The following is a 12,726-nucleotide window of genomic DNA, read 5'->3' on the forward strand; positions in this document are numbered from 1 at the left end:
TATGCACCAATGAGTCATCTTCGCTATCCTTGCATTTTTTTTTGTTAGAGAATAACACTATGCATCTTAGCACTTGAAAATTGAAATTTGTTATTGACTTAGTTAGAACACCTAAGACTATTTTCTTTTATCACAAACTCGAAACACTCAATAAGTTGGGGCAATCATTCAGTGTCATAGTAATCTGAAAATGAGGCTCATATTTCTGTATCCTTGCAGGGTCGTATGATGCCACCCTTTTGTGAATTCCCTTGTTTCAAACAATTCTAATAAACAGTGATAATGGCAGAAACATGAAACCGAATACGAAATAACCTGAACCTGCCTGTGTGGAGTGAGTTTAAGGTTTATTAAGTCATGTTTTTTCAATAGGATTTCACTTGCTCATGTACATCACATTACAGTACACCACCAGATGAAAAATGCAATGGTGGTATCCTAACATTACATTCTGTTCTTTCAGGCTGTGGTCACGAATTCTGCATCAAATGTGCTCTCTATCTTTGCTCAACCAGCAACGTCCGTGTGGAGTTCACAGGCCCAGCTGGGTCAATACCATGCCCTCTCTGCAGGAATGGAATAATGTCATTCACTAAGCTACCGAGCACACCGACAGAAGGGCTCAAATCAAGCTCAGCACTCACATTCTGCAATCCATGCATTCTGAATACCCGTTCTGTGGACTCCCCAGCAACTGTCTGTAAAGCTGAAATCAGGCGCAACCGTGTGGCAGCTCTCTCTTCCGAGTTAGTCTGTCCACTGACCTGCAGCCCATTTCCGTCGTCCGCCCTCCCAACCTGCAGGTGCAGTGACGACGATCCATGCGGCTCAACAGAAACGCTGGATGGCTCCGAGGTGCAATCTCCCCGGCCCTCGCACAGCACAAGCCAAGAGCTGGATAAGAGGGGAGAGCAGGACGTTGACCGGACCACCTGCTCAGGCATGTTCTGGAGTCGCAGAAGCTGTCAGAGGGAGCAGCAGTGCAATGCGGAAATCAATGCTTGATTCCTCCCCTTCCTGGTTGTGAATATATTTGGATTCATCGCAGCTCAATGCGGGAGATGATCAGCGGTTATTCTTTCCTCCCCGGCTGTGTTTCTTTTTCTCCCGTTTTACAGCCAAGATTTTGGTGTTTTGGTGATCCATCCTGCAGCTTTTGGCTGCCGTAGTTTTCACTGTATTGTAACATTCGGCTCATATCTACTGTGTTGTGTCATGAGACTGTGAGTGAGTCTAGATCATAGCTTGAAAATCACTAGTCAGTTACTGTTCTGTAGCTGCATGTAAATTATACGGTTTGGATGGGGTTGTTTTTTGCTTCTTCTGATCCCGGTGATAAGATTCTATGTAACGTGACATCAAATTACCCCCTGATGATATATAGATTATGCCACAATCTCTTCAGTTTCTTTGTACAGTACAGTAGTGGTTCTGCTGAGCTCACATGAAATGCATTTCCTCTGTTCACTATTATAAGATGTTTTACATATTTCAATACGGACTACATACATGCTGAAATAAGTGAACAAACACACTTACATCTGAATCAGAAAAACTTAGAAGATCTTATGAATTTGGAACGGAGGGAAAAATCTTTTTTCTTCAGCATTGCTTCCTACAGTCCTCTACCTACTGAAGATCAGTCATCAGTCGTCTTTGGTATCAGTACGCACAGACGCTGCCGGCGGCGGTCGAGCTGTTACCCGCCGGCCCTGGCAATAGGGTGCCGATGATCCTGTCTCCGAGCCCCGGCACCGCCGACAGGAAGTGCCCCACCCCGGCGAGCTCGTGGTAGCCGACCCAGCCGAGCCGGCGGCATATGTGCCGCTGCAGCTGCACCGGCACGACACCGTCCTCGTCGCCCTGGAAGAGGTGCACCGGGAACGGCGGCGCCTCCCCGAGGTCCGTCGGCTCGAACTCCGGCCACCGCCCGAACATCACCGCCATGTCGCGGTAGAAGGACTCCTGCACCCCCTGCTGCGTGGCCGCCTGTGCCCTCTGCGCAAAGCAAAGCGCACGATCGTCGCGTCAGGGTCGTATCGCCGAGGCTTGGATCGAGATCGACAATGGGGGAGCTGAGGGAAGGGACGACGAACCTTTTGGAACATTCCGGTGGAGAGGGCCATGAGGCGGTTCTTCTCGTCGAGGGCGTTGGGGAAGGAGCCGGAGCCGCTGACGACGGTGGAGGTGGGCAGCCATGGCTGGCTCATCCACCAGTGCAGCAGCCACGGCGCGTAGTAGGCCACGCGGAGCGACCACTGGTCACCCAGCGGCTGGCGCCGGTACAGCTGACGCGCCAGCCCCCTCGGCAGCCCCGACCACCGGTAGTTTATCACCGGCGCCATCATCGCCACTCCGGCCAGCCTGTGTGGGATGTACTTGACGGAGGCCCAGCCGGCGTGGCAGCCGAGGGAGGAGCAGATGAGGTGGAACTTGTCGCCGAGGTCCAGCGCGTCGCCGAGGTCCTGGATGTCCAGCGCCGCGCTCTCCAGCGACCGGCGCGGGTCCGGGTCGCTCTCGCCGTAGCCGGCGCGGTCGAACGCCACCATGTACACGCCCAGCTCCTCCAGCAGCGCCTGCGAGGCGCGGGGCGAGTCCATGCGGCTGCCGGAGAAGCCGTGCGAGTAGACGACCTTGAACCGCGCGCCGTCCCGGCTCACGCCGGACTCGGCGTACGCCAAGAACCGCCCGTCGCGCATCCGCACCCTCGGCGCCGTCACCGGCGGCCCGCCGGGCTCACCGCACGGCGTCGGCGGCGGCGGGCGGACGGCGTTCGCGAACCACCCGGCCGCCAATGCCAGCACCATCAGCACCAGCAGACCCACCGGCGGGCTCCCGTTCCCTGCACACCACCGACGCACAACATGTTAACGAACCGGACGTACACGGCAACGCATGCATGCATGCATGCATCCGATCACCAAAACCGCCGCCGCATTGTTTCTCCTCAGTTTTCTTTGCGCACTTGTTACCTGTGGAAGCAGCGGCAGCCGCCATTGGAGGCGACGCAGGAGGAGCTGGAGCTCTGGGATCCTTATCGAAATGGATGTGGGGAATGTGTGGCGTTGTTGGAGCAGGAGGCGGACAGCTTAATGTGTTGGGTGGGTACTGGGCTAAGCTAGTGGCAGCTGAGTAGCGGTGACACTTTGCTGAAAGAAAATGCAGCGCGTAGTGGAGGCCAGGGCACGACCTACCAACGTACTTTGTATACATGCATTATTATGCCTAGCAAGAAAAACCTCTTCACCTACCACCACTTTTTACTAAGGGTCTTCCCAAGCACGCCTGACAGGCAGGAGTAGTTTTCTCTTAAGCTTTTCCTGGCACAAAATAACGTTGGAAGAGAACAGAGGAATCCAAAAGTAGAATTTCTGTCATGCTCCGAGAGAGTAAGAAATTTTTTAGGACATGAATTTATCTTGCAAAATGAATCTCGCGTTCCAAACATGCTCTGTGTGTGGGAAATATAAAACGACACAGGTCCGTATTAGATTAGGTTTGAGATAGCATATATAACCACTTTGCATTAACGATAATCAGAACACTCATATCTTGAACCACATATATATAACCTGTGGATGCAAGTGGACCATGCATGAAATTTGCGATGATTTATATTTGGAAGTACGCAGATCTTACATAGGTGTGACATAGGAGATGATGGCTTACAAGTTACAAATGAGTTACACACACTGTTGCTTTCTACATCACCAAACTCTATTCCTGTCTCTGCTGCCTAACGTCCAAGAAATTTGCGCGCGTCCAAGGAATTTTTAGGTTTGAGCTATAACCATTTTGTATTAATGATAATCAAAACACTTAAGTCCTGAACCATATATATAGCATGTGGATGAAAGTGGACCATGCGTGAAATTGGCGATGATTTATGCCTGGAATTTTGTACGCAGATCTTACATAGGTGTGACATAGGAGATGATGTCTTACAAATGGTTTACACGCACTGTTGCTTTCTAGTACTTCACCAAAACTCTATTCTTGTCTCTCCTGCCTCAGTTTTCAGGAGAACGTACTCCGTCAAATTTGCGGTTGGAGTTGGTGAAGAGTGTGAATGGAGAAAACGAACCAACACGATCTCCTCTTCCCTCTCGCAGCTCATGTCAAAAGTACCTACCTTTCTGGAATCTTCTCACCAACCCCAACAATGGCGACCCGTTGAGCATGGCCAATGAGGGGATGACGATGGCCTCCTGGTCGGTAGTGTTCTTGGTAGGTAAAGACTCGTTTCAGAAGTTCGGTGTGTTCACAATAATTTTGTCAATGCACATTGTGTGGTGGTCAAGGTGCACTACTCCACCTGGTTGCTTTGCTCTTTAGACTTTGGTTAGCAGCTATTAGCTCCATATCCTTCCTAGGTTATTTACACGGAGAAACATGCGTTAAAATCAAGCTTACAAGTGCAAGAAAATCTCAGAATAGTATATTGTTGAAGTGAATGTTTGCAACCATGTTATTTTTTCAAATTCAATTAAAAATTTCCCAAAATAAATGCAATTTTTTGCATCATTTCATTAATTTATTTGTTATGTTTTGAGATAGCTTATCGTTCATGCCGAACGGTGCCTTGTTTTATTAATTAAAGAGAGGGTTTAATACAAACACTAGTAGAAAAATGGTCAAATGTGAAGCACATTAGTGCCGATTTGAATTTAAGCCGGCACTAATGTGACCATTAGTGCCGGTTCCAACGGCTAGGCGGGCGGGCATCATTAGTACCGGTTCGTGGGTAACCTTTAGTACCGGTTCATGCCACGAACCGGTACTAATGAGGCTGTGTCAGGTTATGGTCAGGCTGGGGCCCCCACGAAGACCTTTAGTACCGGTTCATGGCATGAACCGGTACTAGAGTTTCTTAGTAAGCTGATTTTTAGTCCCACCTCGCCAAGAGAGAGGCAGTATGAGCGTTTTATAAGCCGTGAGTGCAGAGACAATGACGAAGAGGCGCAATGCTCACCTGCACGTTGCTTAGCTTCAAGCCTTTCAGAATAGCATAGATTGCACTGAGCCATGTGCAGTGCAGTCTACACTATTCCGAAAGGCTTGAAGCAAATTAACCAGCATTGCACCTCTTTTTTATTTTTAATAACTTATTTGAACTCCGGACTTCTTGTGTTTCAAAGCGGCGTCATCAATTTCCAACACGTTCTGACATCATTTGCTGTTTTTCAGTCATTTACCGAATTGTTTAGAGAGCTAAATGACCGTGAAATTGAAAATCACTACAAAATGAACTGTGAAAATGTTGAAATTGGGCATGGTTTCACAAATGAACCGGTACTAATGAGGTTATGGCAAGCTGTTTTTAGTCCCACCTCGCTCCCCTAACAAGCCTTTTACCACCTTAAATATGTTGCTTCTCAAACTATCACAAGCACTTGGTCTTCATTGAACTCTATGTGTAGAATTTGTGGCCGCAATATGAGTCTTCATCGGTTTATAAATTGTTGAGCACTCATATTGACAATTCAGATTATACACACAAAGATCATTGATGATCAAAGTATTTTTGATGTATAAGATCATATTGACAATTCAGACTGTAAAGAAATATAAGATCATGATCTAAATGCTCTTATATTTTTTGCGTTCAGTATGCACCATTCAAAGCGACGCCATCAACTTTCAACCGTTTATGCCTTCATTTGCTATTTTTATGTCAGTCGTTTTTGCGGTATTGTCGAGACCGATGAAGACGGCCTTGTGGCGAGTGCAGCAAGGGCGTGAGGACTATGACCAGGCCTCGAATGGTTAAGGGCATGGGGATTCCGACGGTTGACTTGTCCCGGTAAGGGAGGGATGGGGCTTTGTAGGTTCATGTAGCACTCAAATAGCATTCTCCTTTTGATGCCCGAAATGCTGTTGGAAGAATGCTATTTGAGTTAATTGTCAGATCTGCTGCTCCATTTAGCTATTTGTCATTTTTTCCATGATTATTGTGTGCATGATATGCCCATGAGCTCTACATATGTTTTGTTAAGGGTTTTGCCATCTTTCCAGAGGTGCAACCCATGTATTTTTGTGATGTGTGTGGTGTCTAGCACAAGCTTGCAAAGTGGTGCACTTGGTAATGCTGATTTCAGGGACTTAGCATTTCCACTAAGTCCTTGGTCTGTTTATCTCATTATGCCATATGTTCTTGTTGTTTCCTAGTGATCCGTGCCTCTTTTGAGGATGATCAGTAAGGATGTTTTGTTAATCTTGTGGTGATCTATCCATACATGTCTTTGTTTGCATTTATGGAGCACCCTAGCTTGAGTCAATCGAGCTCTACTTTTGCTATTTCGTGAATCTGGGCAGATTGTCTACTTGTTAGCGATTTTGCCGAGGATGTTGTAGTTGATCCATGCATGCTATGTTATTGTTCTTGCCATGTCTAGCTTGTATTTTGTGTATTCTTGATGGGTGTATGCTTAGATTGTCATGCCTTGCTCTGTAGTGAGTGCATCAAGCTCGTTAACATGCCTACTTGATATTTGTTTCAGCATGCTCCAGTTTTCACTAAGTCTGAGAACTGATTATGTTTTTGCCATGTTCACACGCTTGCAATTGTATTTTCTGATCCCTTTTGGCTCAAGGTTACTAAGTGACTTTTGTTAAGCTCTTTGAGTAGCTCCATGTCATGCTTTACTTTGCCATGTTCAGGTCCTGTAGCATATAGTTTTCATGCTCCGAAGTGTGCTACCTGATCTGAAATTCCAGACAAGTGTTAATTTCACCAAGTCTGAAATCTGTTTACCATATGCATTTTTGCCATGCTTGTTTGAACCTGTTAATGTATGAATTGGCCGTAGCTCAGTGCTAGACTTTTATTAAGCATCATGAATGGATCCCTGCCATGTATTTTGTTGCCATGTTTGAGTGCTGTAGCATATTCTTCTTGTTGCATTTAGATGGCTACTTGCTGTAAATCGCAGAACGTGGTCATATTTGCATTGCTTGCCATTTCCAAACCGTAACTCTGATTCCGGCGTTCTTTATATCGTTTTCAAGCGATTTCATCTCATCTTTCCAGTGGCACACTTGGATTTCCAAGTTGAGGCCAGATCCTATCTTTCCTTGTCAAATCATGCATATGCATCGCATACCGCATCCCGCATAGCATACCATGTTCTTGTGTTGGTTGTTTACTATGTTGTGTGCTTCTTTTCCGGTGTTTGCTTCTTCGGGTTGGTTCCGATAACGTCGCGTTTGTGAGGACCTGTTCGTCTACGTCTTTTTGTCTTCTTCATGGACTCGTTCTTCTTCCTTGCGGGATCTCAGGCAAGATGATCATACCCTCGAAATCACTTCTATCTTTGCTTGCTTAGTTGCTCGCTCTTTTGCTATGCCTATGCTGCGATACCTACCACTTGCTTATCATGCCACCCATATTGTTGAACCAAGCCTCTAACCCACCTTGTCCTAGCAAACCGTTGTTTGGCTATGTTACCGCTTTGCTCAGCCCCTCTTATAGCGTTGTTAGTTGCAGGTGAAGATTGAAGTTTGTTCCTTGTTGGAACATGGCAATGTTGTTCCTTGTTGGGACATGTTGACTGGTTGGGATATCATAATATATCTTATTTAATTAATGCATCTATATACTTGGTAAAGGGTGGAAGGCTCGGCCTTATGCCTGGTGTTTTGTTCCACTCTTGCCGCCCTAGTTTCCGTCATATCGGTGTTATGTTCCCGGATTTTGCGTTCCTTTCGCGGTTGGGTTATAATGGGAACCCCTTGACAGTTTGGTTTGAATAAAACTCCTCCAGCAAGGCCCAACCTTGGTTTTACCATTCGCCACCCAGCCTTTTTTCCCTTGGGAGTCGCGCATCCCGAGGGTCATCTTATTTTAACCCCCCCGGGCCAGTGCTTGTCTAAGTGTTGGTCCAACCCAGAGCACTGTGCGGGGCCGTCCCTTGGCAACTTGGGTTACGTTGGCTCCCGTACGCTTAGCTTATCCGGTGTGCCCTGAGAACAAGGTATGTGCAGCTCCTATCGGGATGTCGGCGCATCGGGTGGTCTTGCTGGACTTGTTTTACCATTGTCGAGGATGTCTTGAAGAACCGGGATACCGAGTCTGATCGGAATGTCTCGGGAGGAGGTCTATTCCTTCGTTGACCGTGAGAGCTTGTCATGGGCTAAGTTGGGACACCCCTGCAGGGATTTGAACTTTCGAAAGCCGTGCCCCTGGTTATGGGCAGATGGGAATTTGTTAATGTCCGGTTGTAGAAAACCTGAAGTTGACCTTAATTAAAATGAATCAACCGCGTGTGTAACCGTGATGGTCTCTTTCCGGCGGAGTCCGGGAAGTGAACACGGTGTTGGAGTTATGCTTGACGTAGGTTGTTTTAGGATCACTTCTTGATCATACTTTTATCGACCGTGCTTTGCCTTCTCTTCTCGCTCTCATTTGCGTATGTTAGCCACCATATATGCTAGTCGCTTGCTGCAGCTCCACATCATACCTTTACCTTTCCCTTAAGCTTAAATAGTCTTGATCGCGAGGGTGCGAGATTGCTGAGTCCCCGTGGCTCACAGATACTTCCAAAACCAGTTTGCAGGTGCCGTTGAGTCCGTGCAGATGACGCAACCAAGCTTAGGAGGAGCTCGATGAAGATCTTGTCCTTTGTGTTGTTTCGTTCTAGTTGATCAGTAGTGGAGCCCAGTTGGGGTCGATCGGGGACCTTTGTCGCATTTGGGGTTCTTCTTTTATTTTGGCTCCGTAGTCGGGCCCTGATTGTATTTGGTTGTTGTAATGCTTTATTCATGTAATTGTGTGAAGTGGCGATTGTAAGCCAACTATGTATCCCTTTTCCTTATGTATTACATGGGTTGTGTGAAGATTACCTCACTTGTGACATTGCTTTCAATGCGGTTATGCCTCTAAGTCGTGCTTCGACACGTGGGAGATATAGCCGCATCGAGGGCGTTACAGGGGGGGGCAGCCCCTTGTGGCCCTTCTCTCTCCCCACTAAGGCCCATGAAGGCCCATTAGTTCTCCCGGGGGGTTCCGATAACCCTCCGGCACTTCGATAATTATCTGGTACCTCTCGAAACTCATCCGGTGTCCGAATAACATCGTCCAATATATCAATCTTTATGTCTCGACCATTTCGAGACTCCTCGTCATGTCCGTGATTGTTGGGGAATGTGGTAATTTCAAAAATTTCCTACGCACACGCAAGATCATGGTGATGCATAGCAACGAGAGGGGAGAGTGTTGTCCACGTACCCTCGTAGACATAAAGCGGAAGCGTTAGCACAACGCGGTTGATGTAGTCGTACGTCTTCACGACCCGACCGATCAAGCACCGAAACTATGGCACCTCCGAGTTCTAGCACACGTTCAGCTCGATGACGATCCCCGGACTCCGATCTAGCAGAATGTCAGGGAAGAGTTCCGCCAGCACGCCGGTGTGGTGACGATCTTGATGTTCTACCGTCGCAGGGCTTCGCCTAAGCACCGCTACAATATTATCGAGGATTATGGTGGAAGGGGGCACCGCACACGGCTAAGAGATCAATGATCAATTGTTGTGTCTCTGGGGTGCCCCCCTGCCCCCGTATATAAAGGAGCAAGGGGGAGGAGGTGCGACCAGGAAAGGGGCGTGCCAAGAGGAGTCCTACTCACACCGGGAGTAGGACTCCCCCCTTTTCCATGTTGGACTAGGACTTGGGGGGTGGAGGAGAGAAAGAGGGGAAAGGAAAGGGGGGGGGGGCGCCGCCCCCCTCCTTGTCCAATTCAGACTTGGGGGGGGGGAGGGGGAGGGGCGCGCGGCTGCCCCTTGGCCTCCTCTCTACTTCCTCCACTAGGCCCATTAAGGCCCATTAGGTTACCGGGGGGTTCCGGTAACCTCCCGGTACTCCGGTAAAATGCCGATTTCACCCGGAACACTTCCGATGTCCAAACATAGGCTTCCAATATATCAATCTTTATGTCTCAACCATTTCGAGACTCCTCGTCATGTCCGTGATCACATCCGGGACTCCGAACAACCTTCGGTACATCAAAACATATAAACTCATAATGAAACTGTCATCGTAACGTTAAGCGTGCGGACCCTACGGGTTTGAGAATTATGTAGACATGACTGATACATGTCTCCGGCCAATAACCAATAGCGGAACCTGGATGCTCATATTGGCTCCTACATATTCTACGAAGATCTTTATCGGTCAAACCGCATAACAACATATGTTGTTCCCTTTGTCATCGGTATGTTACTTGCCCGAGATTCGATCGTCGGTATCTCAATACCTAGTTCAATCTCGTTACCGACAAGTCTCTTTACTCGTTCCGTAATACATCATCTCGCAACTAACGCATTAGTTACAATGCTTGCAAGGCTTAGAGTGATGTGCATTACCAAGTGGGCCCAGAGATACCTCTTCGACAATCGGAGTGACAAATCCTAATCTCGAAATACGCCAACCCAACAAGTACCTTCAAAGACACCTGTAGAGCACCTTTATAATCACCCAGTTACGTTGTGACGTTTGGTAGCACACAAAGTGTTCCTCCGGTAAACGGGAGTTGCATAATCTCATAGTCATAGGAACATATATAAGTTATGAAGAAAGCAATAGCAACAAACTAAACGATCAAGTGCTAAGCTAATGGAATGGGTCAAGTCAATCACATCATTCTCCTAATGAAGTGATCTCGTTAATCAAATGACAACTCATGTCTATGGTTAGGAAACATAACCATCTTTGAACAACGAGCTAGTCAAGTAGAGGCATACTAGTGGCTCTCTGTTTGTCTATGTATTCACACATGTATTATGTTTCCGGTTAATACAATTCTAGCATTAATAATAAACATTTATCATGATATAAGGAAATAAATAATAACTTTATTATTGCCTCTAGGGCATATTTCCTTCAGTCTCCCACTTGCACTGGAGTCAATAATCTAGTCCACATCGCCATGTGATATAACATCAATAGTTCACATCACCATGTGATTAACACCCATAGTTCACATCGTCATGTGACCAATACCCAAAGGGTTTACTAGAGTCAATAATCTAGTTCACATCGCTATGTGATAAATACCCAAAGCGTACAAAGGTGTGATCATGTTTTGCTTGTGAGGGAAGTTTAGTCAACGGGTCTGCTACATTCAGATCCGTATGTATTTTGCAAATTTCTATGTCAACAATGCCCTGCACGGTGCTACTCTAGCTAATTGCTCCCACTTTCAATATGTATCCAGATTGAGACTTTGAGTCATCTGGATCAGTGTCAAAACTTGCATCGACGTAACCCTTTACGACGAACCTTTTGTCACCTCCATAATCGAGAAACATATCCGTATTCCACTAAGGATAATTTTGACCAATGTCCAGTGATCTACTCCTAGATCACTATTGTACTCCTTTGCCAAATTCAGGGCAGGGTATACAATAGGTCTGGTACACAGCATGGCATACTTTATAGAACCTATGGCTGAGGCATAGGGAATGACTTTCATTCTCTCTCTATCTTCTGCCGTGGTCGGGTTTTGAGTGTTACTCAACTTCACACCTTGTAACACAGGCAATAACTCCTTCTTTGACTGTTCCATTTTGAACTACTTCAAAATCTTGTCAAGGTATGTACTCATTGAAAAACTTATCAAGTGCCTTGATCTATCTCTATAGATCTTGATGCTCAATATGTAAGTAGCTTCACCGAGGTCTTTCTTTGAAAAAAAAATCCTTTCAAACATTCCTTTATGCTTTGCAGAATAATTCTGCATCATCTCCGATCAAAAGTATGTCATACATATACTTATCAGAAATGCTGTAGTGCTCCCACTCACTTTCTTGTAAATACAAGCTTCACCGCAAGTCTGTATAAAACTATATGCTTTGATCAACTTATCAAAGTGTATATTCCAACTCCGAGATGCTTGCACCAGTCCATAGATGGATCGCTGGAGCTTGCATATTTTGTTAGTACCTTTAGGATCGACAAAACCTTCTGGTTGCATCATATACAACTCTTCTTTAATAAATCCTATTAAGGAATGCAGTTTTGTTTATCCATTTGCCAGATTTCATAAAATGCGGCAATAGCTAACATGATTCGGACAGAGTTAAGCATAGATACGAGTGAGAAATTCTCATCGTGGTCAACACCTTGAACTTGTCGAAAACCTTTTTGCGACAATTCTAGCTTTGTAGATAGTAACACTACTATCAACGTCCGTCTTCCTCTTGAAGATCCATTTAATCTCAATGGCTCGCCGATTTTTGGGCAAGTCAATCAAAGTCCATAATTTTTTCTTATACATGGATCCCATCTCAGATTTCATGGCCTCAAGCCATTTTGCGGAATTTGGGCTCACCATCGCTTCTTCATAGTTCGTAGGTTTGTTATGGTCAAGTAGCATGACCTCCAGAACAGGATTACCGTACCACTCTGGTGCGGATCTCACTCTGGTTTACCTACGAGGTTCGGTAGTAACTTGATCTGAAGTTACATGATCATCATCATTAGCTTCCTCACTAATTGGTGTAGTAGTCACAGGAACAGATTTATGTGATGAACTACTTTCCAATAAGGGAGCAGGTACAGTTACCTCAACAAGTTCTACTTTTCTCCTACTCACTTCTTTCAAGAGAAACTCCTTCTCTAGAAAGGATCCATTCTCAGCAATGAATATCTTGCCTTCGGATTTGTGATAGAAGGTGTACCCAACATTTTCTTTTGGGTATCCTATGAAGACGCACTTCTCCGATTTGG

At 46.2% G+C, this 12,726-nt stretch overlaps 1 protein-coding gene and 1 pseudogene across 1 annotated transcript; one reads left to right on the forward strand and one right to left on the reverse strand.

Annotated features, from left to right (window-relative positions):
* The window catches only part of LOC125532861, a 48,380-nt pseudogene extending 46,976 nt beyond the window's left edge, over nt 1–1,404 (forward strand).
* Nucleotides 1,405–1,440: 36 nt separating this feature from the next.
* LOC125510811 lies at nt 1,441–3,200 on the reverse strand. The gene is made up of 3 exons (XM_048676079.1): nt 2,973–3,200; nt 2,097–2,842; nt 1,441–1,998 (listed from the first exon to the last, which is right to left on the reverse strand). Exons 1-3 carry the CDS (start codon nt 2,995–2,997, stop codon nt 1,663–1,665), a joined length of 1,107 nt encoding a protein of 368 aa, XP_048532036.1. The 5' UTR covers nt 2,998–3,200; the 3' UTR covers nt 1,441–1,662.
* Nucleotides 3,201–12,726: the final 9,526 nt, after the last annotated feature.

The sequence above is a fragment of the Triticum urartu genome, chromosome 1, assembly GCF_003073215.2.
Source record: "Triticum urartu cultivar G1812 chromosome 1, Tu2.1, whole genome shotgun sequence".
In the NCBI taxonomy this organism is placed as follows: Eukaryota; Viridiplantae; Streptophyta; class Magnoliopsida; order Poales; family Poaceae; genus Triticum; species Triticum urartu.

Bases quoted from the DNA above. Each gene is read 5' to 3' on its own strand.
- LOC125510811 (XM_048676079.1), bottom strand. From the start codon at position 2,997: ATGGCGGCTGCCGCTGCTTCCACAG. The intron at 2,843-2,972 runs GTAACAAGTGCG...GGTGGTGTGCAG, and splicing joins GGCTGCCGCTGCTTCCACAG to GGAACGGGAGCCCGCCGGTG. The intron at 1,999-2,096 runs GTTCGTCGTCCC...TGCTTTGCGCAG, and splicing joins CCACCGGAATGTTCCAAAAG to AGGGCACAGGCGGCCACGCA.